This window comes from Saccostrea echinata, unplaced genomic scaffold (genome assembly GCF_033153115.1).
Source record: "Saccostrea echinata isolate AGI-Se365-2 ecotype Australia unplaced genomic scaffold, CSIRO_AGI_Sech_v1 ptg000002l, whole genome shotgun sequence".
Taxonomy (NCBI): domain Eukaryota; kingdom Metazoa; phylum Mollusca; class Bivalvia; order Ostreida; family Ostreidae; genus Saccostrea; species Saccostrea echinata.
The window spans coordinates 31,154,159-31,180,065 of NW_026889751.1; the positions used below are offsets into that span (position 1 = coordinate 31,154,159).

General features: G+C 32.8%; 3 protein-coding genes across 4 annotated transcripts in view; 2 read left to right on the forward strand and 1 right to left on the reverse strand.

The window, feature by feature from the left end:
• The first annotated feature begins 1,210 nt into the window (after positions 1 to 1,210).
• On the forward strand, positions 1,211 to 2,137 carry LOC133178262 (uncharacterized). The gene has a single exon (XM_061313004.1). The coding sequence runs from the start codon at positions 1,211 to 1,213 to the stop codon at positions 2,135 to 2,137; it is 927 nt and encodes a 308-aa protein (XP_061168988.1).
• A 10,299-nt stretch (positions 2,138 to 12,436) lies between these two features.
• LOC133177537 (calpain-9-like) overlaps positions 12,437 to 25,907 on the reverse strand; it is a 32,567-nt gene continuing 19,096 nt past the window's right edge. Inside the window, exons 14-17 of one of the 2 annotated variants that reach the window (XM_061312509.1) lie at positions 24,412 to 24,480; positions 24,104 to 24,299; positions 22,354 to 22,406; positions 20,926 to 21,673 (exon numbers count right to left, since the gene is read on the reverse strand). In XM_061312509.1, the coding sequence (XP_061168493.1) occupies positions 21,650 to 21,673; positions 22,354 to 22,406; positions 24,104 to 24,299; positions 24,412 to 24,480 (342 nt within the window). In that variant the 3' untranslated portion in view covers positions 20,926 to 21,649. Of the gene's footprint in view, positions 12,485 to 20,925; positions 21,674 to 22,353; positions 22,407 to 24,103; positions 24,300 to 24,411; positions 24,481 to 25,907 lie in introns of those variants that run through there. The other variant, XM_061312517.1, reaches the window with a different exon arrangement.
• On the forward strand, positions 17,798 to 19,677 carry LOC133202673 (tripartite motif-containing protein 55-like). The gene has a single exon (XM_061338533.1). It carries the CDS (start codon positions 17,822 to 17,824, stop codon positions 19,511 to 19,513), a length of 1,692 nt encoding a protein of 563 aa, XP_061194517.1. The 5' UTR covers positions 17,798 to 17,821; the 3' UTR covers positions 19,514 to 19,677.

Sequence of the window (25,907 nt, forward strand, 5' to 3'; positions counted from 1 at the left end):
ACGACAGGGTCAGGGTTAGGGATAGGGTTGTCTTTGTTTTCTTCTTCTTATATATATGATTTTGAATAAATTCTACTTCGTATGAATTCAAAAATGAGTCTGCTAATTACGTGGCGCAATTGGTACCCATGGGTATTCCAACTGATTGTTGGAAGATCTGGCTCCAAAAACCCTATAGATATTGTCAATCAGAAACTCAAACATCTTTCTAGTATCAACATCAGAGTACTTGTTTGTACAATCAGAATGATTTTTAAGATATGTTTAAAAGTTTACTCACTAATTACACTTCAATAAGTGAAGATTTTGGTATTTTTTAAAAACAACTATACCTATAAGCTTATGAGAAATATTTCCTGTTTTAAATAATGATATAACTTTGTTCATCTTTATTGGACTTTTGATTATCTTTATGAAGCCTTAACATTACACATGTATATATGAGTTGTTCTACTGGCATTAGATGAAATATTCAAAGAATTTTCCTGTTTCAGATTTTGCAAAAAGCCATGGATCCACGTACTAGTGCCCAAGAAATTATGCAATGTGAAAATTGTAGTTCTTTTGAGGTAAAGGTTCTCTGTGCATTATGCAATGTTCCCCTCTGTAGAACATGCATTGGGACACATGTCCTATCAGATGTAACCAAGTGTCACACGTTCGTTGGGTTTTATTTACGAAGTGAAGCTACCATTTTCCCTCGTTGTCCTTCCCACCAAAAGAGAACTTGTGAACTTCACTGCAAGAAATGCAACGTTCCAGTTTGTACAGAGTGTGTTGTCTCAGAACAACATGATAAACATATATTTTTAAATATTTTTGATATTTTTAAGGAAAAGCAAATACGATTTAAATCAGACTTGCAAAAACTTAAGAAAGATTTTTCTGAAAAAATTGAAAAACATTTATTCGACATAGAAAAACAAGAGTCTGAATTTGAGGCGGATTACAAGAAACTCAAAACAGAAATTTCTAACCAAAAAATGGAGTGGCAGAAAGCCATTGAAAGGCATTTCAATATCCTGACATCTCAAATAACCAAAGTTGAAAACAAATACAAAGATGAATTGAAAAAATGCAAAGCCATAATAAAACAGAATTTACAAAAAGTGCAACAAAATATGGATCAATAAATGACATCCTTGGGTCAAACAATATTTCTAAATCCCTAAAGTTTCAAGCAGACTTTGAAATGAAGAAAATTCCGCAAATGGCTATATTTTTACCAACCTTTTCCCCGCTTCGAGTTCCAGAAGAGCTCGTTTCTATGTGGTTTGGATCGCTAACATTTGATACGAATAAAACACCAACAAATATCAAACAGATTCTTCCAAAACCTGGAGTTATCGCCACTCTAGACACACAATATGCCTCTAAGCTTTACAACGTAGTAGGCTATAGTGGAAGACAAATCTGGACAAGCGGAGATGACTGCTATATAAAATTATTTCATTCTGATCAGAAAACACCTTTTCAGTCATTCAGAACATTGTCCGGACATCGTCCAGAAAGCATAGCAATTATCAGTACTGGACATTTGGTTTATACTGATTATCATGAAAGATCTGTGAATATTCTGAAGGATGAAGAAAAGTTCCTTGTAATCAGACTAGAAAACTGGATACCTCACGGTGTCTGCAGTTCTTCCTTGGGTCATTTCCTTGTAATAATGATCAGCAATGACTACAAACAATCAAAAGTTGTCCGTTACGTTGGTTTCAAAGAGAAACAAACTATTTTTGCTTATAAGGGTATTCCTCTTTTTTCCTCTGGAGACTTTTACAGATATATTACTGAGAACAGGAACCTGGATATCTGCGTATCAGACCATGGAGCTGGAGCAGTAGTGGTGGTCAATCAGGCCGGAGAACTAAAATTCAGATACACTGGACTTACACCTGCTTTAAAGACAAAACCATTTGATCCACGAGGAATCACCACGGACAGTCAGAGTCACATCCTTATAGCAGATATCGAAAATCATTGTGTTCACATAATCGACCAGAATGGACAATTCCTCCATTACATAGAATGTGGCCTAAGTTTTCCATGGGGACTGTGTACTGATGAAAATGACTTGGTTCTTGTTGCTCAGTACGAAAACAGAAAAGTTGATATTATCAGTTATATGCAGTGAAAGCCATGCGAGCAAGTATATATCGAACGTCAACGGGTAAACATCACAAGAGGATACTGATCAACATTTATGAGATCTTGTGTATCATGTGTATGTCCCGTAATGAATGTAATACCAGGTACATGTACTTGTAAGCAAAAAAAAAAATCTTAAGGCTGTTTTGTGTAAAAAAAAATCATCTGTAAGCCTAAAAATTAATTCATATACATTTTAAAGAAATTAAATGCTAACATAATCTCATATTTGTATTATTTCACACATAGAATATAATGTTCCTTTTCAAGGGTCTAAGAAAGGAAATTGAGTTGTAAAATGAGGAGGACATGGTGAATATTTTTTAAAGATCTAGCCACAGAAAGCTATACAAAAAGCCTTTTTGACTTGTTTATTTGTTGGTCCAGATGTCAGAGGGGGTGTTTTACAAAGATTCCATAATCACTGCTCTTTAGTAGTTTTTCTAAACATATCTTTTCTTATTTCTTTATTTTTATTTTCAAGAGGCATGAGGCTCGCCTAGACACTCTTGAAAATAGAAAAAAGGAAATCCATCAAATTAAAATATACAAAAGAAAAGTTAAAAGATCAAAAAAATATTATCGTTGATGTTTACAAACATACTCTGTTTCTGAATTTTAATATATCATCATAGGCATGAACTTGAGTATAGAACTTAGAAAAAAGCAGCCAATTAGAATCGTCGTTGGTATAAGCAGATGCAATAAGAAGATAACGAACAGTATTCAATCTCGAAAGTCCAATGAAACGATACAAATTTGGAGCAGAGAAAAACACGGACCAAAAAATTTAGAGGTGGGATCAGGTGCCATGAAGGAGTGAGCATCCCCTGCCGACGGGTCACACCCGCCGTGTGCTCTTTGTCATGATAAAAAAAAAACCGGAAAAATCCTTAGACAGTTCAGTGTATTAGTAATGGCCTAACAATTGGTACGAAAAACATCAATCAGCATTTGACTTAGTGATAGGTTGTATGTACTGACAAGGTCATTGTATCGACCGTAAAACTTGCAAAAAGATGACTTCAAACGAAACTGTTGATTTCTTTGTTTCATCAACTTGTTTGTCAATAGTTTGCCTCGTTTTAGAAATTGGTCATACGTATAGCATGCTCTTGCATATCGAATCAACTGAGAGACATAAAATCAATATGCAGGTGATAAGGGTATATTTCTACATAAGTAAGGGAGGTTGACGATTGAAAAGCTGAAATCAACAGTTTGTCATTAAGCTTTGTTCTTAGGTTACCATTAATGTCTTTTTCAAGTAAAATATCTAAATATGAAACAGATGTGTTAGAATCTGAGGTATCTTTTATTTCAAATTTACTGGGATATATTGAGACGACATATGAATGAAAGTAACTATTGGTAATTGATAATACGATATAAAGAAATGTTGAGTTGTAGGCCCAGCAAGTGTTTTCTTCTTCTCAAGTAGAAGTTTTTGAATAAATTCTGGTTTGTATGAATGCAAAAATAGGTCTGCTAAAAAGGGGCGCAATTGGTAGCCATGGGAATTCCAACAGATTGTTGGAAGACCAGATCTTCAAAAACTACATAGATATTATCAATCAGAAACTCAAGCATCTTTTTAATGCCAACCTCAGAGTACTTGTGTGTACAATCAGAATGCTTTTTAACAAAATAATTTTGCAAATGAGCAATGACAAGGTAAGTATATTTATGAGTTCCATTTCTATTGAAAAAGCAGCTGTCTCTGATGTCAAAAAGCCTGGACTTCAATGGGGAATGGTTGTATAAAGTGTTGAAAAGTCGTACGTTTTGATGTTATTAAATTTAGTAAAATTTTGAGATTTCAAATTTTCTGAAAGTTCTTTGGAGTTTTTAAGTATCCAGATCTGATTTACACCACTTCTCCAATATACTTTTGTAAAGTACTCCTGAAGTTTCTCCTTCATTACAGTAAATATTTTAGTTAGGAGTAAAGAAAGAAGCTTAGTAGAACATTTACTGGAACCCGCTAGGAATCTTCGTGTGTAAGGATTTTTATGAAGTTTAGAAATCCAGTAAAGGTATAGTAATTCAAATTCATTTTGATTGTTATAAAAATATCTAAAACAATGAAAAGAAGGAAGCTATGGGTGTAAGTTGGATTTCCACTTGCAGAATTAAATCCCAGTTCCTCTAAAATACAATTCAAATAATGAGCCTTACAAACAAAGACTATGTTGTTACCAGCTTTGTCAGCTGGGACCGGTACATACTGATCGTGTATTCTATATAATTCCTTTTTCACTCCTGAATTATTAAAGAGAGAAGGATAAATAGTGTTCATACAGCCCCTCAATCGCTTAATGCGAGATTTTAACATCCATCTGATGCTCTTTATCCGTTCTGACAAAGTGTCAAGGTCTTCTTTTTCGTGTTTGGCCCATCGCCTGGCGTAATCTTCCACAGAATTCATAATATTTATATAATTATGACGCCATTTGAAAAAAACGGGCAGACAATCAGAATCTTCCTATGTGTTTCATACATGTTATGAATTATATTAAAGTGTGGTCTTTCATATGTGTGCGATATAAGTATGTATGTATATAGATAGTGTACATATAAACAAATACTTTTGTTCAGAACTTACGTATATGAATATCATAATACTATCTGGTTTATTCCCCCATTTTATGTCTGTTTTTTCTTTACAACATGAAACTTTTTCTCCCTTGGATATATGTAAACTGTATTACAATGTACAAAGTATTTACAATGTACTTTCTTTTTGCCCCTTTAGGACCCTTAAATGGTTCAATACACTAATTGAATTGTTATGAACACACACACAAATGCGCGGGAATGATGAAAAGATGAAACGCAGTTGATAAAGAGAGAAAAAAGCATCCTTTAAAAGAATTAAAAACCCTATTCTTCATATTAAATACATGTATCAGACAGAATAAGAAATAATCTGAAATACAAAAAATTCGGAATTTCCTGTTAACCCTCATAATGTGATTTCAAATTGTGCTATATAGAATTTTTTTATTATTTCAATATCGTTTTACAATCCAAAAATATATAATCTGTCCATATGCTAGTAAATAAAGAGATTTAATTTTTACAAACAGCATCAAAACAGAAAGCTTTTTATATATAAGTTTTAAAAATAAACGTTTGCATTAGGTACATGAAATATGGAGATAACGAACAGTATTCAAGCTCAAAGTCCATTTAAACAATACAAATCAGAAGCAGAGCAAACACGGACATCCAAGCCATCAGAAGTGGGATCAGGTGCCATGGAGGAGTGAGCATCCCCTGCCGACCGGTCACACCCGCCGTGTGATCCTTGTCATGATCGTAAATAACGGAAAATTTCGTCGACAATTCAGTGTGTAAATAATGGCTTAACAATTAGTATGAAAGAAGTGAGTCAGCATATGACTTAATGATAGATTGTATGCAATTTTGTGTCATTTTATCAGCAATCAACGGTCTTAGACTAATTACAAACCCTTTAGACATTTATGTATTCCGTCAAATGCGTTTTTTTTATTTTTGTCTGTCTCTTAATCAATGATGTAAAATATTGAATTTGATTTTTTTCTGACTAAAGATAAATATATAATACATCTAAATGAGAGTCCAATGACATTAAGTAGGCGTAAGACATAACCATGTATATAGAATGTTACTATTGTGGAAGCCAAACACAATGGGGCAATTTAGCTATACGTTATTTAGAGGAAAGCTACCCAAGAAAATAAGTAATCGATTATTGTACCCCCTCATTAGAGCTATAATTTCAATGTGCTCTCAGGAAATACTATTGATAATAAGCGGACTATTGGTGATTTGATTTATAAATATCTCAGTGAATTCCAGTAAAGCTATGCAAGTAATACTCTGTTCATATCTAAAGCAAGAAAACTCAAAACACCGAATCTGAGATATTGACAAGCTATTCAGGGTGTAGTCTTTAGACGACTTTTTCAACTAAATCAACAAATATTGTACACAATCTAATTAAAATTAGATGTTCCGAATCCGCTACCGCTTCTCAAACGGTAGCGGATTCGGAACATCTAATCTTAAATAGATTGATATTGTAAATAACATTCAAGAAATTATTTGATATCATCTTTCAAAATACAAAACAAGCTGAGATTCTTCTGTACTATCTTATAAACTTATGAAAAATCACGAGACATTCTGTTGATGGTTTCTAATAAAATATATGTTTTGTTGAAAATATTATAAATTTGGCTCTGGAGAAATATTGAAACATTTCAGTCTTACTGTCAAAGAAAAAAAAATACAAAACTTTGCACCATATTACTTAAAATGAACCGCTACAATCAAGAAACGTACCTGGTAAATCAATAGGACATTAAACTCATGTCATTGAACATATCTGTATAAAGATATAATAATTTAAATACTAGTATTGATAAATATCTGTTTTACGGAGGTGCGTTTTCTGTCGATCAAATCCACATATATGTACAAGCATACATATCTATTTTAAAGTATAAATGAAAAGAAAATTATTTATAATCTTATAGTGCAAAGGCAAAAAAAAAAAAATACCCGGACCTCCCCACTAGTGCCCAGAATCTATTTGTGAGACGCTGTGGTGCAAGTCCGCTTAGTCAACTTGGCATACACGGCGTATCAATTTCTGGAAACCATGTTTTGTAGAACATATCTAGTTTTTTTTTTTTTTTTTTAAAAAAAGGTTTCTACAACGGAACTCCAATCATCTCAGCATGTTCCTCGCATAAAGAGAAAACTTGAACTCAAATTTATTTACCATGCCAGGAATATGATGTTATCTGTTTTGATATAATCTTCAATGATATACATGAGCATCCTGTGCCCCCTGAATCACTAGTCTGGTGTTCTACCATCCGAGATATCTGGCCACCGGCGATCGTCCCTGCCTAACCTAACAATCCTCCCTCCTTAAAGGTCTTCACCACTTAAGACACCAACCCAGGCTCTTCCATGGCATGTATTTCACCTATCACTTCCAGGGCATGTTCACGGCACCAAGTGGAACAGGGAAGGTGAAAAGTGAGATGAACCAGACCAGAATTCGAACGCAGGCCCTTTTAATCATGTTAATCACTAGGCAGTTCCTCCACCAACTGAGCAAAATACTGTATAACGAGTTGTCTCAGTGACCGGCAAATTCAACTGTTTTATTCTCAAAGTGAGCATCTATCATTAGCGTTGATAGTTTTTTTAATTAATTTAGGTATATTGCTATTCATTTTCTTTGACAATATTTGTAACTGAATTGTTAGAAACAATTATTTTTTTAAAAAGCATTGTCAAGACTCTGGCTAAACATGCTAAAAGTAGACGGTCTCTTATACCTGTAAAAGCCTAAGACAGCTACCAAACTGATCCCAATTTTACGTGCTCACCTAAATAATCGTTATTCTCTGTAAAATCTAAAAATTGCGTGTCTGTATGTTTTACTTCCAATGTACTGAGAAATTTAAAGAGCTGTCGGGTAGATGTCAAAAAGAGCTTCAAACTGTCTTTTTTTAAAAAAAAAAATGATTTTCAAAGTTATGACTTTATGTTAAAATCAAATTACTGAAAGTACTGGAAAGCACTAAGCAATGTTTACAATTTTAAATTAATCAGAATTTGTTTAAATTTAAATTTCCTGTTGCATTGGAATAGGTAATTTGTTGCATGTGCGACCGTCGGGGCGAGTGTAGTTGTTAAATGCATATTTACTTTAAAATAAAACTAATATCTGCCTCTTCAATCTGCACGAGGAGACATTTGAACTTTGTACACGTTGACCTCACATGATGTCATATATAAGTTGCATTTTCATAACGAAGTCTTTAAAAGGCACATATTTTACAAAGAGAGTTTAATGAACCAGTCTCTCATCAAATTTCTTAAAGGAAGTGAGCTATTTTGTCTCTCTGTTTATCGCACCAAAGAGCAGTATTGCAGTTATGGAAAACAGTCTATTTGTGTTGCATTCTGTGTCCAGAAGTTACTATTATAGAAAAAAGGTCCTTTGGATCAAAGTGCACAATCCAAATTTTCTTCATATGTAGAAATGGTGTTCAATTTATTCATGAGTTAGCTTCCACATGGTCTACATCTCATTAACTTTCATAAGATCCTGCCTAAACTCGAAATTCCATTTCTTAAGAAATTGGTTTAAAAACTGCAAGCCCGATTCATTTTGTTTTTTCGCCATGCCTTCGTTATAGTTATATAGGCAGAATTTTGTGTGATAGACAGATGACGACTCATGATACCGGTTTTTTTTTTTTAATCAGCATTATTCTGTGCTCTGACCTTTAATAGGACAGTACATTAATTATACCCCGCTTCGAATTTTTAAATCAAAAATGCGGTCACAACTTTCATTTTGGTATCACCAATTTTTCATTGTCATTTTCGATAGAGAATGTTAAGGAAAAACAAACCATAGGCGAAAAAATTTTATCCGATATGATTAGTATATAAAAATTTGCGATTTTTTGTGTTTTGTCTGTAAAAACCTTTATTGAATCTACCACCTAATAGAATCAATACAGTCGACATGCAAATGAGCATAATGACCACCATTTCTCCATATGTTCGCTGAGGCGTTCCTTTAAGCGTTTGCAGTTATTAACAGCGCTCTAAATTCCAGCTTAAAATAGCTTGGCCACAATACTTAGTATCAATAAGAATGTAATGAAATACTACACAAAGGTTTGTAAACGTGGTTCACCAAGTTTTACGCAAAATATTTCACCAGTACTTCTTTCTATGGGTGTCCTTAAAAACATACAGTGATAGATATCGCGGTGTAATCACATGCACAATGTCCAGGACTGAAAGACATTTCTATCTCCATCGTGAAAGAATGCGCTTAATTAAATAAAGCACGAAATCAAGTATTGTGTTGGCATTTTGTTTTCAGTTTTTGGAGTTCTCTATTTATTTAAAAAAACTGAAGTTCAATGATTTGAACGAAAAATAAAATTCTCAATATTTCGTGATAACAGTATTCAAAATAAAATATCGTATCTCTACACATAGGCTTGGGTTCTGTTTAAATTTATGTTTACGTTTAACCAAGTGTACTCAATTTGCTGGAATGTACATATCACTGAACACGAACAACAATGTTGTAAAAAACAACAATGTTGTACTGGTTTCACTTTCTTATAATTCTACTCTTTGATTTTGTAGATTATGCTTTTTTTATTGATATCTTTCCGACGAAGTTCAGATAATACTTGTAGCAATACTACCCCCCCCACCCCCCCCCCCTCCAAAAAAAAAAAATAATCATAATGTGACAAATTCTGAACACCTAAAAAATGTAGCTGACATTCTCCTCATTGATGTGCAACACTGACTGCTAAAATATACTAGTGCATTTATTCATTCTACACTCCCGAGTGTACAGCAGGGTGTAATTTGTTTTTCAAATTTAAGATTGGGTGTTGGTGACTGTGATTTTATTTAAGAAATGAATAACAAGTTTAAAAACTTCTCTGGGAAATGAAGTGGGTCGGTCACGTGATCAAATCCTGTGAAGGCCGAAGGCCTTCTCAGAAGATTTGATCACGTACCGACCCACTTCATTTCCCAGTGAAGTTTTTAAACTTGTTATTTATTACTTATATATACATTTGAGATGGACAATCGAATATAATCAAATATAAATATTGCACTAACTGTTCGTCGAAGATTTTGACAAATTACGCAAGGTGTAAATCGGCTTGAAAAGCGGTTACGCTTCAAATTCATCTGGCAAAGGATTCTGTTTTGAAGGGAATATTCTGTGAAAGACTACTTGTGATCAATTATAGTGAGCATATTGGTATCTGGGAATTTTCATATTCGTGAGAACCCATATTCGATGTTAAAAAAACACAAGAAACATGTTCGAAGTTTGATTATAAAAAGTTGGAGGAATTTCGGTCGGAAAGGGATGGATGGAGACACTTGTTCTGACCAGTTAACTTGGAATCAAGTTTAAAATTTGATCAGAAACGTAAAATCTACGATTTCAATAAGGCATATTTATTATGATGTTGACACGGAGACACAGGCGACAGCTTACATTGTTAAGACAACGAACTCGATGTTGGAGGTGTGCCTATCGAACTTCCGAAGTGCAGTGCTTGTCAGCTGTTTGTGGCGTGATTGCATTACATTGATATTTTCCATCAGATTTTCAAATTTATTGTGGGTAAAGTTTAATGAAAAAAAATATAGCATTCAGAGGTCTACAAGAAATATAAGGGTAAACGTTGAGATTATGCAGCTCAGACATGAAATTTATAACACGTAGTTTTCTGTTCTCTATGTAAAATCGATCAAGAACTGTATTCATTACTCGTTTACATTGTAAATAAAATGATTATTATTTTACCTGGGTATTTTGTATATTTTTATGCATGAAAAACATGCTATATTGCTAAGTAGAGTAAGTCTTTTTATGTAGATATTACTGCGCTGTGTGATTAGGTCACGTAATGACCTATGACCTTCGAAAAACTTCATACAGGTATGAAGATATTTGCTCTCTGTATGTTTATATAATAGAGAGATACCACAAATGTATATATTTGTTATTATCGGCCGTAGGAGCGACCTATCCATTTATCAGCTGTTATAGGTTGTGTTAGAATATGCACATGGAGAAATAAGACGTTACTTTTTTTTTTATACATGTAGCTTTCAAAAAATAGTTCCTTATTGATAACACTAATAAAATATTTTAAAAATAGCTAAATATTATGTCTTAATTGATTTGGTATATTTCCCCCCTCATATTCTTAACATTCATAAGCTATATATAAATTTATAATGTTATAAAATGGGAGAATGTAAGATATGCACACAATAATTACAAGCTTCCGTTATTAATTAGTGATTGATGAAAATAAGACTATTGCATTTTGTTTTGAATATGCAACAGCTGTAAATGAAGATTTTTTCAAACTGAAATTTGTACGGATATTTAATGCTCTGCATCAATGTAAACTTCTTAAGGTATGATATTAACTTCCACCCAAAATATGCTGATAAGAATAATATATCCATAGCACTAGTGTGTCACTCAGGTGGTGTGTGTCGAAACTTATTTTCTAATGAACTACATGAACCGCCTTATCATCTAACACGTATGAAGGTTTAATCTGTACCTTACTTATTGACACCTATTATCAGAACTGCACGTTACCCTGTCGTGCACTTATATAGCCGAAAGAGGGACGGGGATTTCCAGTTGCATATTTTTAGAAAACTCAATCATGTCAGTAGCGTTAACTAACTTGCTTAGTGGTGCTGGATTGCGAACGGAAGTTGTTTAAGATGTCAGTAAGCGCTTTGCGCTTCGCTTAGCGCTTAAAAAAGCTGAATCTTACGTAATGAACCTATTTTTATGAGAATGTAATAATAAACAATTTTATTATATAGTTTATTTATAGTCTCTATATAATCTATACAAACGCAAACAGTTCATAACACCATTTATTATACCTCTGTGAATTTTTTCTATATAAATATATGACGAATAAATCTGCTATTTTTTTAAACCGTGGAATAGTTTTTGTGCTATTAGCCCATGGTGAAATAGTCATCAAACTATTCACCGGCAGCATTCCGTTTCCCTCTGCGCCTCGGGAAATAGTTGCTGTCTTGGGGGACGATAAACTTGCTATTGTCCTCATAGCCAGTATATAGGTGTATAATATTCACTGGTTTTGAAGCCGTATTCGACGGAGGGTCGGTGCACGTGCAGCGGCTTTGTGGCGTCACAATCAAAACCTCAAACAACGTTGTAAACAATGGTTGCAACGGCCGGAGCCAGCTGTGTATCTGAGCAGGAAAAACATAAGCCAAGCCTATCGCAGGATTATTTCTAAACATTATGATGTCTTACAAACAGCAAAAGGAAAACTCGGAAGTTATAATTCGTAATCTGGACATTTTTTTTATTTTTCTACGACAGAAGTCCGTAAATGGAAGTGGTATCATCATACAGCCTTTAATATCTTATTGATTCAAATCCGGACTATATAATAAAACAATTATGGACTCTTTCGGTGGTGAATATGGTTTGTTATTCACCAGAAAAATATCAATATTGATATTTTTCTCGTGAATAACAAACCATATTCACCATCGAAAGAGTCCATAATTGTATAATATTTCTTCTTAGGCCCAAAGGGATTCATTTTAAAAATCTTATCAGGAAATTGGGCAGGATGGTAAAATTTTTTAGAATTCCACAAAAATCTGGAAAGATGAGATGTTTGGACCTCTGAATTTATCACTTACAGAGAGGGGGTAATTCGATCATTTTTCTTCAACTAGCTAAATTCATCTGAAATTTAAAAAAAAATAAATAGATCTGTTCCACAACATCATAAAACACTGGTTAGATGTGAATTTATTTACAAAGGAAATGATTATCGTCTGCGTACCAGCACACCAGTGACTTTATTGTGGAATTATTTACCTTGACCCTGCGGCTCCAAGAACTCGTCAGACTGCAAAGAAGTTGAGCGTCCCTGAGCCATCTACATCATACTGGTAGAACAACCTCTGTATCATAACATAAAAAAATAGTTTAACAGACAATTTTATCCTCACAGAATTTTATTCTGAGTTTGGGTAGACTTGTACACATTCTTTGATCTGATGATTTTATAACACTTTTCAGCTACGGAGTTAATTCAGGAAACATGATCCTAAACAAAATTGTAAAATGATTAAGCAAAAAATAGGGAAAAATTAAATATTTGAAGTTGAAATACAGATTACAGATCTGAAATATATCATGATAAATTGATAACAGATGTAAGACAAGTCAAAAAAATGGAAGAAAGAAAGTCAATCTCTTGTTCAAAATTCAAGTTTTAATTTTTAATGTTTCAAAAGTTCAATTTTTTAATTGAACTTCATTTAAGAAATTGGTTAAAATTAAAAATATAGAGAAAACACAACCCATCATAAAATTTTCTAAAATTGAAGTTCTAATTATAATGTCAATGGGTTCTCAAGTTATGGCTCTTGGTCTTGGAAATATTTGAATGAGGAAAAGAAAGCTTAATAGTAATAATTATAATAATAATAATACTTTATTTAGAGAAGGTAGTCTGATTAGTGTGACACACTATTCTTCTGCAGGGCCTTCTAATTACAACAATATTACATCAGAGTAGCAAAGATTGACAACTAGCAATTGAAATATAATACACAAACAATGTCACATGATAATAATGATAATCATCATAATAATAATGATAAATATATTATGATGACAAATAAATTAATATACATTTGACACAATATACATGTACATACAAAAGATATAAATCAGAGTAATGAAATTCTATTGTTGAAGATATACTTTTCTACATTTCGTTTAAAGACTGACAGAGTTGGTGCACATCTTAAATCTAAAGGCAAACTTTCCAAATATGAACACCAGAATACTGGAGGGAATTTTTAAACAAATTAGTTCGGTGTTTTTGAAGGCGAAGGTCAAAATTAGATTCTGAACGTAGAGTGTAAGCATTAGAAGTTTGAAAAATAAATAAATCTTGCAGGTAAGCAGGGCTCTGATTGTTAAATATTTTGTACAACAGGATACATTTGTGTAAAGTTACTAAATCAAAAACAGATAGCCAGCCTAATTTTTCAAATAATGCCTAAGATGGAGCATCAGGGGCAGCATCAAGAATAATTGTAGCGGCCCGTTTTTGAAGCTTATGAATTCTCTCCAAGTAACTACATGTAGCTGGTGCATTACCCCAGACCGTCAGACAATAATTAATAGAAGGCAATATAAAGGCATTGTAAAACAGTTTTCTAGTTTTCAGAGGAAGAAATTCTTGATTTTTCGCAAGGTATATATAAATTATTTAAAGATTTGCAGACTGAGTCTACATGGTTATGAAAATTTAGCGTTTGATCTATAAGTACCCCAAGTAGTTTTTCTGTTTCAACATTGTCAAGGTGTTTGTCAGAGACATGTAAACTGAGATTTGGATTATTTAATTTCAGTTTTCTTTGTTGAGTTCCCATCAGCATACATTTTGTTTTATCAACATTTAAAACCATTTGATTTTCTAAACACCAATTTTCAATATTTACTAAATCAGAATTTAGAGCTGTTTCAATACTCAATATATTTTTCTCATAAACATGCAGAGTTGCATCATCAGCAAACATATCAATTTTTGTATGAGATACATGTAATGGAAGGTCATTAATATACAACAAAAACAATAAGGGACCTAATATTGATCCCTGTGGCACTTCTGCTGTGACAGGTAAGACATCAGAAGAAGATGTACCAATTTTAACGCATTGTGTCCTGTTATTCAGATGCGAGTGAAACCACTTAATTGACAATTCATCAAAGTTGTAATTCTTTAATTTATCTATAAGAATGTCATGACTCACCAAATCAAAAGCTTTGCTGAAATCCAAATATGTTATGCCTATGAGATTACATTGATCCATAACGTGCAACCAAGCATCAGTTAACTTAGTAAGTGCTGTTTGACAAGAGTGAAATTCTCTGAATCAAGATTGAGATTTTGTTATAAGATCAAACGTTGAGGTGAAATCTCGCATTTGGTTTGCTATGTGCTTTTCAATTAGTTTAGATAATGTTGGTAGTATAGAAATGGGACGGTAGTTACCGGGGTCTGCTTTGTTGCCTTTTTTGTATACAGGGGTGACTTTTGCTTGTTTCAACTTTGATGGAAAAATACCATTACTGATACTAGCATTAATTTAAATGAGTGACTGATTTATCAATGATACTAGCTGATAGTCTTAGGAGACGAGGTCCTATGAAGTCAATGCCTGTCGATTTATTGACATCAAGCCCGTTCAACAAATTAACTACTTCATTTTCACTAATTGGTGTAAGGCTAAAAAAGTTTTCATTACCAAGTTTAGATTTTGTGAATGTCTTAACAATTCTGGGTTAAATCGGCAGTTTGGAAGATTAAGTAAAAGTTAACTTGAAATTCCTGTAAAGTGTTCATTAAAAATAGCAATTTCTTGTGAATTGTTTATTTCTGAGTCATTATGAATTATATGGGTAGGAGTAAAGTTTTAGAATTTGATGCCAATTAATTAAGATATCCCCACATTTCTCTAGGATTTGAACTTTCTTCGATGGCTGATCTGTAATACAAAGTTTTTGCAATGTCAATCAAGAGTACAACTTTATTTCTCCATACTCGGAATTTTTCAAAATCCCCCTTATAGTGGTAAAAATCTTTTAAATGTCTAGCTTCATTTATTTCCGTCGTTATATAGCCATTTTGGTCTACTTTCACTTTTAACTCTTTTACATTTAACTTTGGCATGCCTGTCAAGGACATTATTAAACATTTTATAGAAAGTATCAAGAATGTCATTAGGATCGTGTAATTCTGCAAGACTATCAAACTTTTCATTATTTTAAGTCAGACAGGAAATTTGATTCGTTAAAGTTCTTGAAATCACGATATTTAATTTCTATGTGTTTGTTTCTACGTTGCATGCAATTAGATTTCCGGGTTGCACAAATAAGGTAATGGTCAGATAAGGCTATTGGGGAACACTTACTTCACATATGTTATCTGATATGGTAGTATAACAGTGATCAATGAGAGTACAAGAGGTGTTAGTAACTCTAGTGGGTACATTAATAACTTGTGTTAGTCCAAATTCCTCTAAAGCAGATGTCCAGCATCGCGGGGGGTCTTTGAGTAAATCAATGTTTAAGTCACCTGTAATAATAATTTCACTGTCGAGGTTTTTCTACCTTGCGAAATCCTCTACCCAGCAGGAGTGGGCAGATGGTGGACGGTAGACAGAGCAGTCAAAATAGGTTTAGAATTTTTAAGATTGATTTCTAGCCAAATTGTTTCAATATTACTTACTTCAAAATCAGTTCTACGTTTATGTTATATCATTTGAAATATACACAACAATTCCCCCAACCGACTTAAAACGTCTATCCTTTCTCTCAAAAGCAAACCCACTAATATCTTAACCTGAGTCACAGAAATTATCATTTAAGAATGTTTCACAGGGCCCTAAAATATCAAGAGAATGTTTGTCTTGGAGCAACAATTTGATTTCGTCAATTTTGGGTATTAGATGACATACATTCAAGTCTCCAAAACGTAAACCTCTTTTAACCAGTCCAGTAACATTACTTTGTATGCATGTCTTTTGGGGTGAATTTTCTTTCTGAATTAAATTATTCTGAGGACTTATCTGTGTAACATTGGGGTGCAAAATCCAGATGGGGTTAAAATATTCCGGTAACTATTATAAACCAGGAAGCATAAAACACCTGACAGGTAAAATATACAGGTACATACATGATACAAGCTAGTTATGTGATCTGATCGAGTAAATAAGTGGGCGGTCGCCATATTGCTTCCTAAAAAAAGGTAAGAAAATTCTCAGGAGTTTAGCTTTCTTTATTTCTATTTTCAAAATGAAAACAACACACTACTCAAACTTCATCTTTCTAGCTCTTTTTTAGTCAGTGTATACAGTACATGACCTCCACTAAGGTTTTTTTTTTTATATAACTATTTCTTTGATTTTCACAAAAACGTTCACCGCTACCTTTTGGCTTTTCAATTGTTAAAAAATTTATACGATAAAAATTTACTTTACCTGTCAAAATCTTGAACAGAAAAAAGCAAATAATTATAATTAAACATGAAAATAAAAGTATTACAGTAACTAAATGTTGATTCTAATTGGTGAAAAAGCTAATTTATAGAAATCAGACCTAAACTGAAGGGTGCAGGAAAGACGTTTTTGAAGAAGTTCTGCAAAAAAGAAATATATAATTTTAGTTATCAGACAACCAAAATCATTGAAATTAAAATTTTATACAAATTAAGAATTATATATGATTTTGTAGTGTACTTCTTAACTTCATTTTAGTAAAAAGCAGACCAAAATTGTAATTTAAGCAATTGATACTATTTTGAAACTTACAGAAATTTCTGTTTGTAATAATTATAGCAATTTACCATACATCTACATCAACATCCATATACTGCTTTCAATGAAATAGACCAACACCTTAGGAGGAGTAGTATACAAATTACAGATGTACAGACAGACAGCATAACAGTTTGACTGTGGACTGACAATATAGAATCAACTTAGCACTTCTGATGACTGGCCATAATCTTGAGCTAAAAATTGACAAGGGTTAATTGACCAGAGAAAAAAGCTCTTCCCTAACAAAAAATACTATAGTTAACTATAGTTTACTATAGTTAGCTATAATTAACTATAATGATAACTTTGACACTATGAAAACTTTGATTTACTATAGTGATCGATCACTATGAAAACTTTGACTTACTATAGTGATAACTATGACACTATAGTGATCACTTTGAAAACTTTGATTTACTATAGTGATAACTTTGACACTTTGATTTAATATAGTGATAACTTTGACACTTTGATTTAATATAGTGATAACTTTGACACTTTGATTTAATATAGTTAACTATAGTAAACTATAGTATTTTTGTTAGGGTTAATTGATTGTAAATTTAAGCCTAAAATAGTGTAGGTAATATTTTTTCTAATCTTCGTATTTCATTTGTAAAGACATGCACTATTTAGAAATAAATGTTGATTTTTTTTGTATATTCAAGATATACTGCATTTAATGATGGACCCCCGTACCAGTGCACAGGACGTGATGCGATGTGACCTGTGTGAGACCGCTGTGGTACAGATGCACTGTGATACATGTCTTGTCAACCTGTGTACAGCTTGTGTAGGGAAACACATGATATCTGATGAATCCAAGGATCACAAGGTTGTCAAATTTCAGTCCAGGAAATCTACTCCTCTCTATCCTAGATGTTCAACTCATGACAAAGAACTGTGTGAAATGTACTGTAATCAATGTGACATTCCTGTTTGCAATAGTTGCCTAACATCTGACCAACACCTAGGTCATAAATTATTAAAAATTTTGCAAATTGTGGAAAAACAAAAGAACAAGATAATTCAAAAACAAACTGAGTTAAAAGAGACATTTTTTCCAACCTACCAGGATATTGCCTCTGATGTACAAAACAGAATGAGTCAGTTAGAAAAGGAATATGGAGATCTCTCAACAGCCATAACAAAACATGGAGAGGACTGGCACAGAGAAGTTGACAAACTTGTCAAGAAACTTAAAGCTGAAGTTGATGAGATGAAAAATACACAGTTACAAACTCTACAGAAACATCTGGATGAAATAAACAAGACAATTTCTTACATCAAGGATGAAATAGATTCAGTTCATGTCACTATAGACTCTAATGACTTCTCAAAACTGTTCAGCGTTAAATTCAATGTAGACAGATACAAAAAACTTCCACAAAAACTTGTGCCGTCAAAACCTAAATTCATTCCTGGAAAAATTCAAAGAGAAGAACTAAGTAAATTGTTTGGTACTTCAGCATCAAGTTCTTTAACTTCAGATAAACATGGCTACAAGATAAAGACAACACAGAAATCACCAGAAGCTGGATCCTCTCCTCCAGTCAAACAGCTGCTTGATGAACCAGAGACTGTCACCACCATACACACTGAGTATATATACCTTACCACTGTGGCCTGTCTGAGTGATGAAGAAATCTGGACAAGAGGAAATGACAACACCATGAAACTCTACAGCATCAATCAGGGATCACTACTCAAGTCAATCACAACCAAGTCAGGGAACCTACCAACTGACATAGCAGTGACAAAAAGTGGAGATCTAGTTTATACTGATTACTGGGATAGAACTGTGAACATTGTGAAGAATGAGGAGATAGAGGAGGTGATCAGACTACAGTACTGGAGACCTTTCAGTGTCTGTAGTACCTCCTCTGATGACCTCCTGGTTATCATGGACAGTGATGATTACAAACAAACAAAAGTTGTCTGTTACTCTGGCTCCACAGAGAAACAAACCATTCAGTTTGATGATAAAGGTAAACCTCTCTATTCATCTGGTCTTTATGACAGATATATTACTGAGAACAGGAACCTGGATATCTGTGTGTCTGACTATGGAGCTAAAGCAGTAGTGGTGGTCAATCAGACCGGGAAACTGAGATTCAGGTACACTGGACATACTCCTGCTCCAAAGAACAAAACATTCAATCCAGTAGGAATCACCAAAGACAGTCAGAGTCACATCCTTATAGCTGATTATGACAATGAATGTGTCCACATCACAGACCAGGATGGACAGTTCCTCTGTTACATAGACTATGGACTGAGTAAACCCTGCGGACTGTGTATCGATACAAATGACAATCTGTTTGTTGCTCAATGTAGAAACAGACAAGTGAAGAAAATCATATATTTGAAATGAATTCTGTTACTGTACTTAGTCTAGTATTATAATGGTAATTCATAGCAGAATGCATTCACAATATTAATCACAGATATTGATATTTGATACAATATCCAAGCTGAATTAAATGATGAATGTGACAGATTAGCTGCAATTAAATATATTTAACCCAGAGACTGACAATGTTTATCCTATTGTTACAGTGTATCTTATTTACAACATATTAGTGCAGCTTTTTAACATATAATTATATCCATGAGTTTTGGTGTTGTTGTTTTTTTTTTAATTTTTTTTGGTAGATAACTTGAGTTTTCCTCTAACCCCACATAGCTTAATTCCACTTAGAAAATTTCCTGAACAAACAAACATTATGTACTAACTTAGGATAATCTGCAATAAACTGAAAATTACGAAATTTGTTTTAGCTCTGGAATATTCTTCAAGAAAACATATGGAGTGCCAAGATCTGTGGGTGTTAAAATCTATTTTTAGATACAAATGTTTTTGAGGATGAATGAAAACAAAATATTTCTTAAGTACATGAAAGAGTTATCTCCCATGCAGATATTTAAGGAAAAGAATGGCCTGTGTATGGGATTCTTACATGTATCTCAATGTATCAGTATTATTAAACTAAAGCCTATATGTGATTACATTATCTTATTAAAGCTTGTTCAAGCTCCAATTTTACAACGTACAAGGAGTATGTTAAGATAAAAGACTCAGGAAACACCCTTTGAACAGTAAAACTTTTGATTAGTTTTTGTCATTTTCTCTTTACTGTACATGAAGACATGAGAAGGAGTGTTTTGTATAGGAAAACCATAAGCCTCAGAAAATTACTCTGATCTTCAGGAAGAAGACTTACAAATTCACTATCTGATACAGTGTATAATACTTAAGCTGCATAATAATTAACAGTAAATCAATCAATTAGTCATTTAATTTCTTAAAAATTGACCTTTGGTTATATCTATTTTAATTTTTCCTTTTCAGCGAATGCATTCTTTTGAAACATTAGAGAAGGATCAAAACAAAATGAAATATTTTATTTTTTAAATGAAACAGCCATTTAGATGTTTTCACATCAAATGTGTAATACAATATATAATTACTTTAAAAAATTTCACAGTAAATTTATAATAAAATTATATAGAATTAAATTTCTAATGACATCAAAAATGATATTTTGACATGCATATTATTCCATGAAAAGTTCTTAACAGTAGGAAGATAAGACTTAAAACAGTTTTTAAAAACAAAAATGTTCAATATCAGATCTCAAAAAACTGAGTTTTAAAAATGCAGAAACAGATACACATGTATTGTAGAAAATTAGATACAAATACATATATTACTCAAAACCAAAAAGATCTATAGATATAAATACTTACATGTACAGCATAAAACAACAAAATATCAACCTTCATAACACTGTTACATTAATACAACAATGAAATGTAAAGATGGAATAATTAGAATATCACATAAAAATATCAACAAACACATGTAAACTGAATTGTACAGGAATTAATATTCATTCTGAAAAAATTAGAATAAAGCTGCTTTAAACTTTAAAAGAAACAAACGAGAACAAATGGTTCATGGTCTGAATGATATCTACCAGTATTTTACTGTAAATTGATTAAGCTGCCTGTTATCAATGCAGGAAATCTTAAGTATTTGGAATGATCTGAAGTTATATATTGTTTTAAAAACAAATTCTAAAACAAACCAACTAGGTTAAGATCACTGAATACTCCTTTAGAATAGTCTGAATTTTTGTGTAATACACAACCCTGAGATTTTTGAGATGATATACAATTGTAAACCCTGTTTATTCCATAAAACAGAAAACATAAGACATAAAACTGAGCACATTATCTTTTCACAAAGAAAAGTAGGTCAAGTGACATTGCTGCATTGCATCATGGGATTCTTGATGAGATAAAGTTGTCATGTGACATTGCTGCATTGCATCGTGGGATTCCGGATCAGTTAAAGTTGTCATGTGACATTGCTTCATTGCATTGTGGGATTCCGGATCAGTTAAAGTTGTCATGTGACATTGCTTCATTGCATCGTGGGATTCCGGAAAATTATCACAGTCAGCTTGATTATAGACATTTAACCAGAGGATGTGGCCTGATAAAATCATGAAACACCTTTCTGCAACCACTGAAATAGAAAATTTACAAATCAAAAACATTTTTTTTTCACATTTAATATCATTACAAGTATACAGGCATGATCATTTCTGAAAATAAAAGAAGTTTCCATTTATTGATGAGCTTGTTCAGATGTAAAATTTCTTAAGTTTTTAAAATCTTCTTTCCCTTAAACTCTGTAGTAAAAAACAAAACTCTAAATATACTAAATATACTAAAAGTTCAAAAATATTTCCCATGCAATCATTGTTTTAATAAGAATATCAACATGAATTGAGATCCTATTCCACTAATGTAAACAACAATTCTGAAAAATAACAGGAAATAGGAAAATGTCAAAACTTAATTATTCAAATTGAAAACATACTGTAGAATGGGTTTATTTTACTGACTGACAAATTTAGCTATTTTATCCTTAAAGTGGGCATTTATTTAAAGCATTAACAATATTAATGATAACTCTATTTATTTTCTATACTTGAAATTTTGAATTGTAAGTAACAATTATTTAAAGCAGTGTCAGGAACACAGCTTAAATTAGATGGTGTACCCATAACAGTATGGCAGTCAGGAAATAAGGAAAATAGGGATTTTTTCTAAAAATCTCACTCAGAAAATTGGTAAGGATTGGTGAAATTGGGAGAATTCTGCCAGTCATTGAAATGTTACATGTAGCATATATGAACTTACCTGTGAGAAAGAGAGGGAAATCTGATCATTTTTCTTCAGCTTGCTAAATTCATCTGAAATTGAGAAAACATATCATAAACAAGAGGCCCATGGGCCACATCGCTCACCTGAGTAACTTTGGCCATGATGTGATTTACCAGATTTCCCCCCTTGTAATACCTATTGTGGCCCTGCCTTACCCCCGGGGGTCATGATTTGAAAAATTTAGAATCTACACTACCCCAAGATGCTTCCACATAAGTTTCAGTTTTTCTGGTCCAGTGGTTCTTGAGAAGAAGATTTTTAAAGATTTTTCTTATATATTTCAATGTAAAACTTGGAACCCTATTACTGCCCCGCCCTACCCCCAGGGGTCACAATTTGAACAAATTAAAATCTAATCTACCCCAGGATGCTTCCACTTAAGTTCAAGGTTTTCTGGTCCAGTGGTTCTTGAGAAGAAGATTTTTAAAGATTTTTCTTATATATTTCAATGTAAAACTTCGAACCCTATTACTGCCCTGCCCTACCCCCAGGGGTCACAATTTGAACAAATTAAAATCTAATCTACCCCAGGATGCTTCCACTTAAGTTCAAGGTTTTCTGGTCCAGTGGTTCTTGAGAAGAAGATTTTTAAAGATTTTTCTTATATATTTCAATGTAAAACTTGGATTCCCTATTGTGGCCCCGCCCTTCCCCCAGGGGTCATGATTTTAATAATTTAGAATCTACACTATCCCAGGATGCTTCCATATAAGTTTCAACTTTTTTGGCCCAGTGGTTCTTGAGATGAAGATTTTTCTTTGAAACTTTGAAACTTTTATTTTCACTAAAGCCCCCACATGGGGTATGTTAGTACAATAAGAGTTTAACAATTGAACAAATCAACATGTGAACAGTTAACATAATGAACCACAAAAAGATCTTTGTTATGGACAGTACCGAAGGTTGTATATAAATTTAAAAAAAATTGTTATATGTTTACATTGTAGGAAGTTCGGGCATGAAATAATTTAAGAACAGTTTTACAAAACTTAGCTAAACCTATTAGTTCATATATATCAGAAGTATTCATCAAATTATAAAAAGATATTGTGTTTGGATTTGTGTAAATATTGCTAGGTATAAATTTCTCTCTTTCATTCTTAAAAAAAGGACACTGAAATAAATAATGAAACTCATCACCAAGTTCATTGTTATTGCAGAGGTTACAATGTCTCTCAGATCTATCAATACTATAAAATCTACCAGCTTCAACTGGCAAGTTATGACTGACACAACGAAATTTACATAAATATAATCTAAGATCATTTGGTAACATGTTTAGGTAATTTTCAAAACCAAAATCACACACGTATTCAATGACCTCACCCTATTTTTGTCTTTTCTTGATTATCTCCCCTTGTAATAGGGTTTGACCCTTTATTTTTACAATTTATACTCCCCTCCACCCAAGGATACTTTGTACCAAGTTTGGTTAAAATTGGCTCAGTGGTTCTTGATAAGAAGTTGAAAATATGAAAGTTTACAGATGGATGGAAAGATAGACGGACGAATGACGGACAACAGGTGATCAGAAAAGCTTACTTGAGCTTTCAGCTTAAGTGAACTTAAAACTGGTTAAATTTGAATTTATGCACAAGGAAAATGATCACTTAATTAATCAGTCATAATTTTATATTACCCTTAATTGAGAGATTATATAGCTATGTATGTTCCACCGTAGGTAATTATGTTCCATTATTAAATATTGCATGCACATCATACTCACTAAAGCGTTTCATCAGACGAGCAAGACAGATGAAGTAGTTGTCCAGACTGACACAGAATTTTTCATCTGCGTACCACCACACAAGTGTCTTCATTGTGGAGTTATCTACCTTGAATCCAGCTGCACCCAGAACTCGTCTGAGCTCAAACGAGTTGAGCAGCCCTGAGCCATCTACGTCGTACTGATAAAACAACCTCTGTAACGGAACATACAAATAGTTTAACAAACAATTTTATCTTCACAGAAATTTATTCTGATTTTGAGTAGATTTGTATAATTTTTTTTCCTGATGATTATTCAACACTAACCTTCCAACTGCGGAGTAAATTCCAGAGGTACAAGAATTCTGTGAAACCAAGTTTACCTGATCCATCAACCTGAAAGCTTGTTAAGGAAAACATAAGCCATGTTTATCTGTTCAGGTGCTAAATAGAGTAGTTACCTTCTATGAAATTGATACTTTTTGTTTTATGATTAAATGTGAATATGCTTGAAAAGCATAATATAATAAATCTAATAAGCAATGTCATAAGATAAATTAAATACGAGGGACATTGTAAAAGTTCTGAGTACTGCTTGCTAAAATATTAACCCTTTTACAGAAGTTAATATTAAGTATAATACCATTGAAAAGAGCTGAAAAATTTGCACTTATAATAACATCATTTTCTTATACTTATGACGTAGTAACTTCAAAAATGACGTCAGAATCTCAAATGTTTAGCATACTGAAAAGTGGCGTTTTTTGTCCATATGAAAATATCGAAAAAGTGCTGTAAAGGCTTCTTTCAAAAGATATTTCACTGAAAATTTGTATGGAGGTAGAGTAAGACTGTAAGAACGGTACGGTAAACCAACAATTCTATATTTTATTTTTTTGCTTGGTTAATAAGCATGGCAATGTTATCTTAGGCATTCATTAAAGATTTTTATTTATACGATATAGCTTGATTTTAGGTCTATTATATAGCTCTCCACTATAATGAATAAAAGATATTCTATATAAAACTGAAGTTAAACAATGCAGTTTTCCACAAATGTATCTGGAGTATCAGGACTCTTACCGTTTACAAATAAAATGTGCAAAAGTCTTCCCCTGGACTTGTTTCTGTGCATATTTTTTCATATTATTTCAACTTCGGCAATCCAAAACTCACTATTGCTTTTGACTTTCGACTCAAAAAAATAAATTTGAGTTCCATTGCCATATATAATCTTATTTATTTTCCATGATTTAAATTTTCTTACATATCAGGTTACGGTGGGGTTAGAAATACACTGGGGCAATTTGGTTCTTACGAGAAAATATAGGACACCAGTAACTTAACCTCTCTTGAGCTTTAATCGTTCCCGCAAAATTGGTTAAAACATCTGACAAATTAATGCCAGCAAATTCTGTAACATCATCCACTATTTTTTTTGTGATTGTAAACTTTGTGATTTTCTCCTAACAGCGTCTTTTTTGCCCAAAATTTTGCGCGAGATTCGATTATAACATGCTATGTTTGACACACTCTTAAACCCCCTTAGAACTATAGGAGCTTCTGAATATAACTCCATATGATAGACTGTAGTCTATGTAAACATTCTCCAATTGGTAGTTGTGTCCGTTAGCGTGCATCCCAGAAATGAGCAAAAGTTGACATTAAAATTTTACTTCACTGAAATTGTGTCTCTTGTTACGTCATTTTTATGGTCAGTATGCTAGACATTCGAGATTCTGACATCATTTTTGGAGTTAATTATTACGTAATAAAGTTTACAAAGTGACCTCACAATACACATGTATATTTTTGTAATCTGT

Bases quoted from the DNA above. Each gene is read 5' to 3' on its own strand.
- LOC133178262 (XM_061313004.1), top strand. From the start codon at position 1,211: ATGGCTATATTTTTACCAACCTTTTCCCCGCTTCGAGTTCCAGAAGAG.
- LOC133202673 (XM_061338533.1), top strand. From the start codon at position 17,822: ATGATGGACCCCCGTACCAGTGCACAGGACGTGATGCGATGTGACCTG.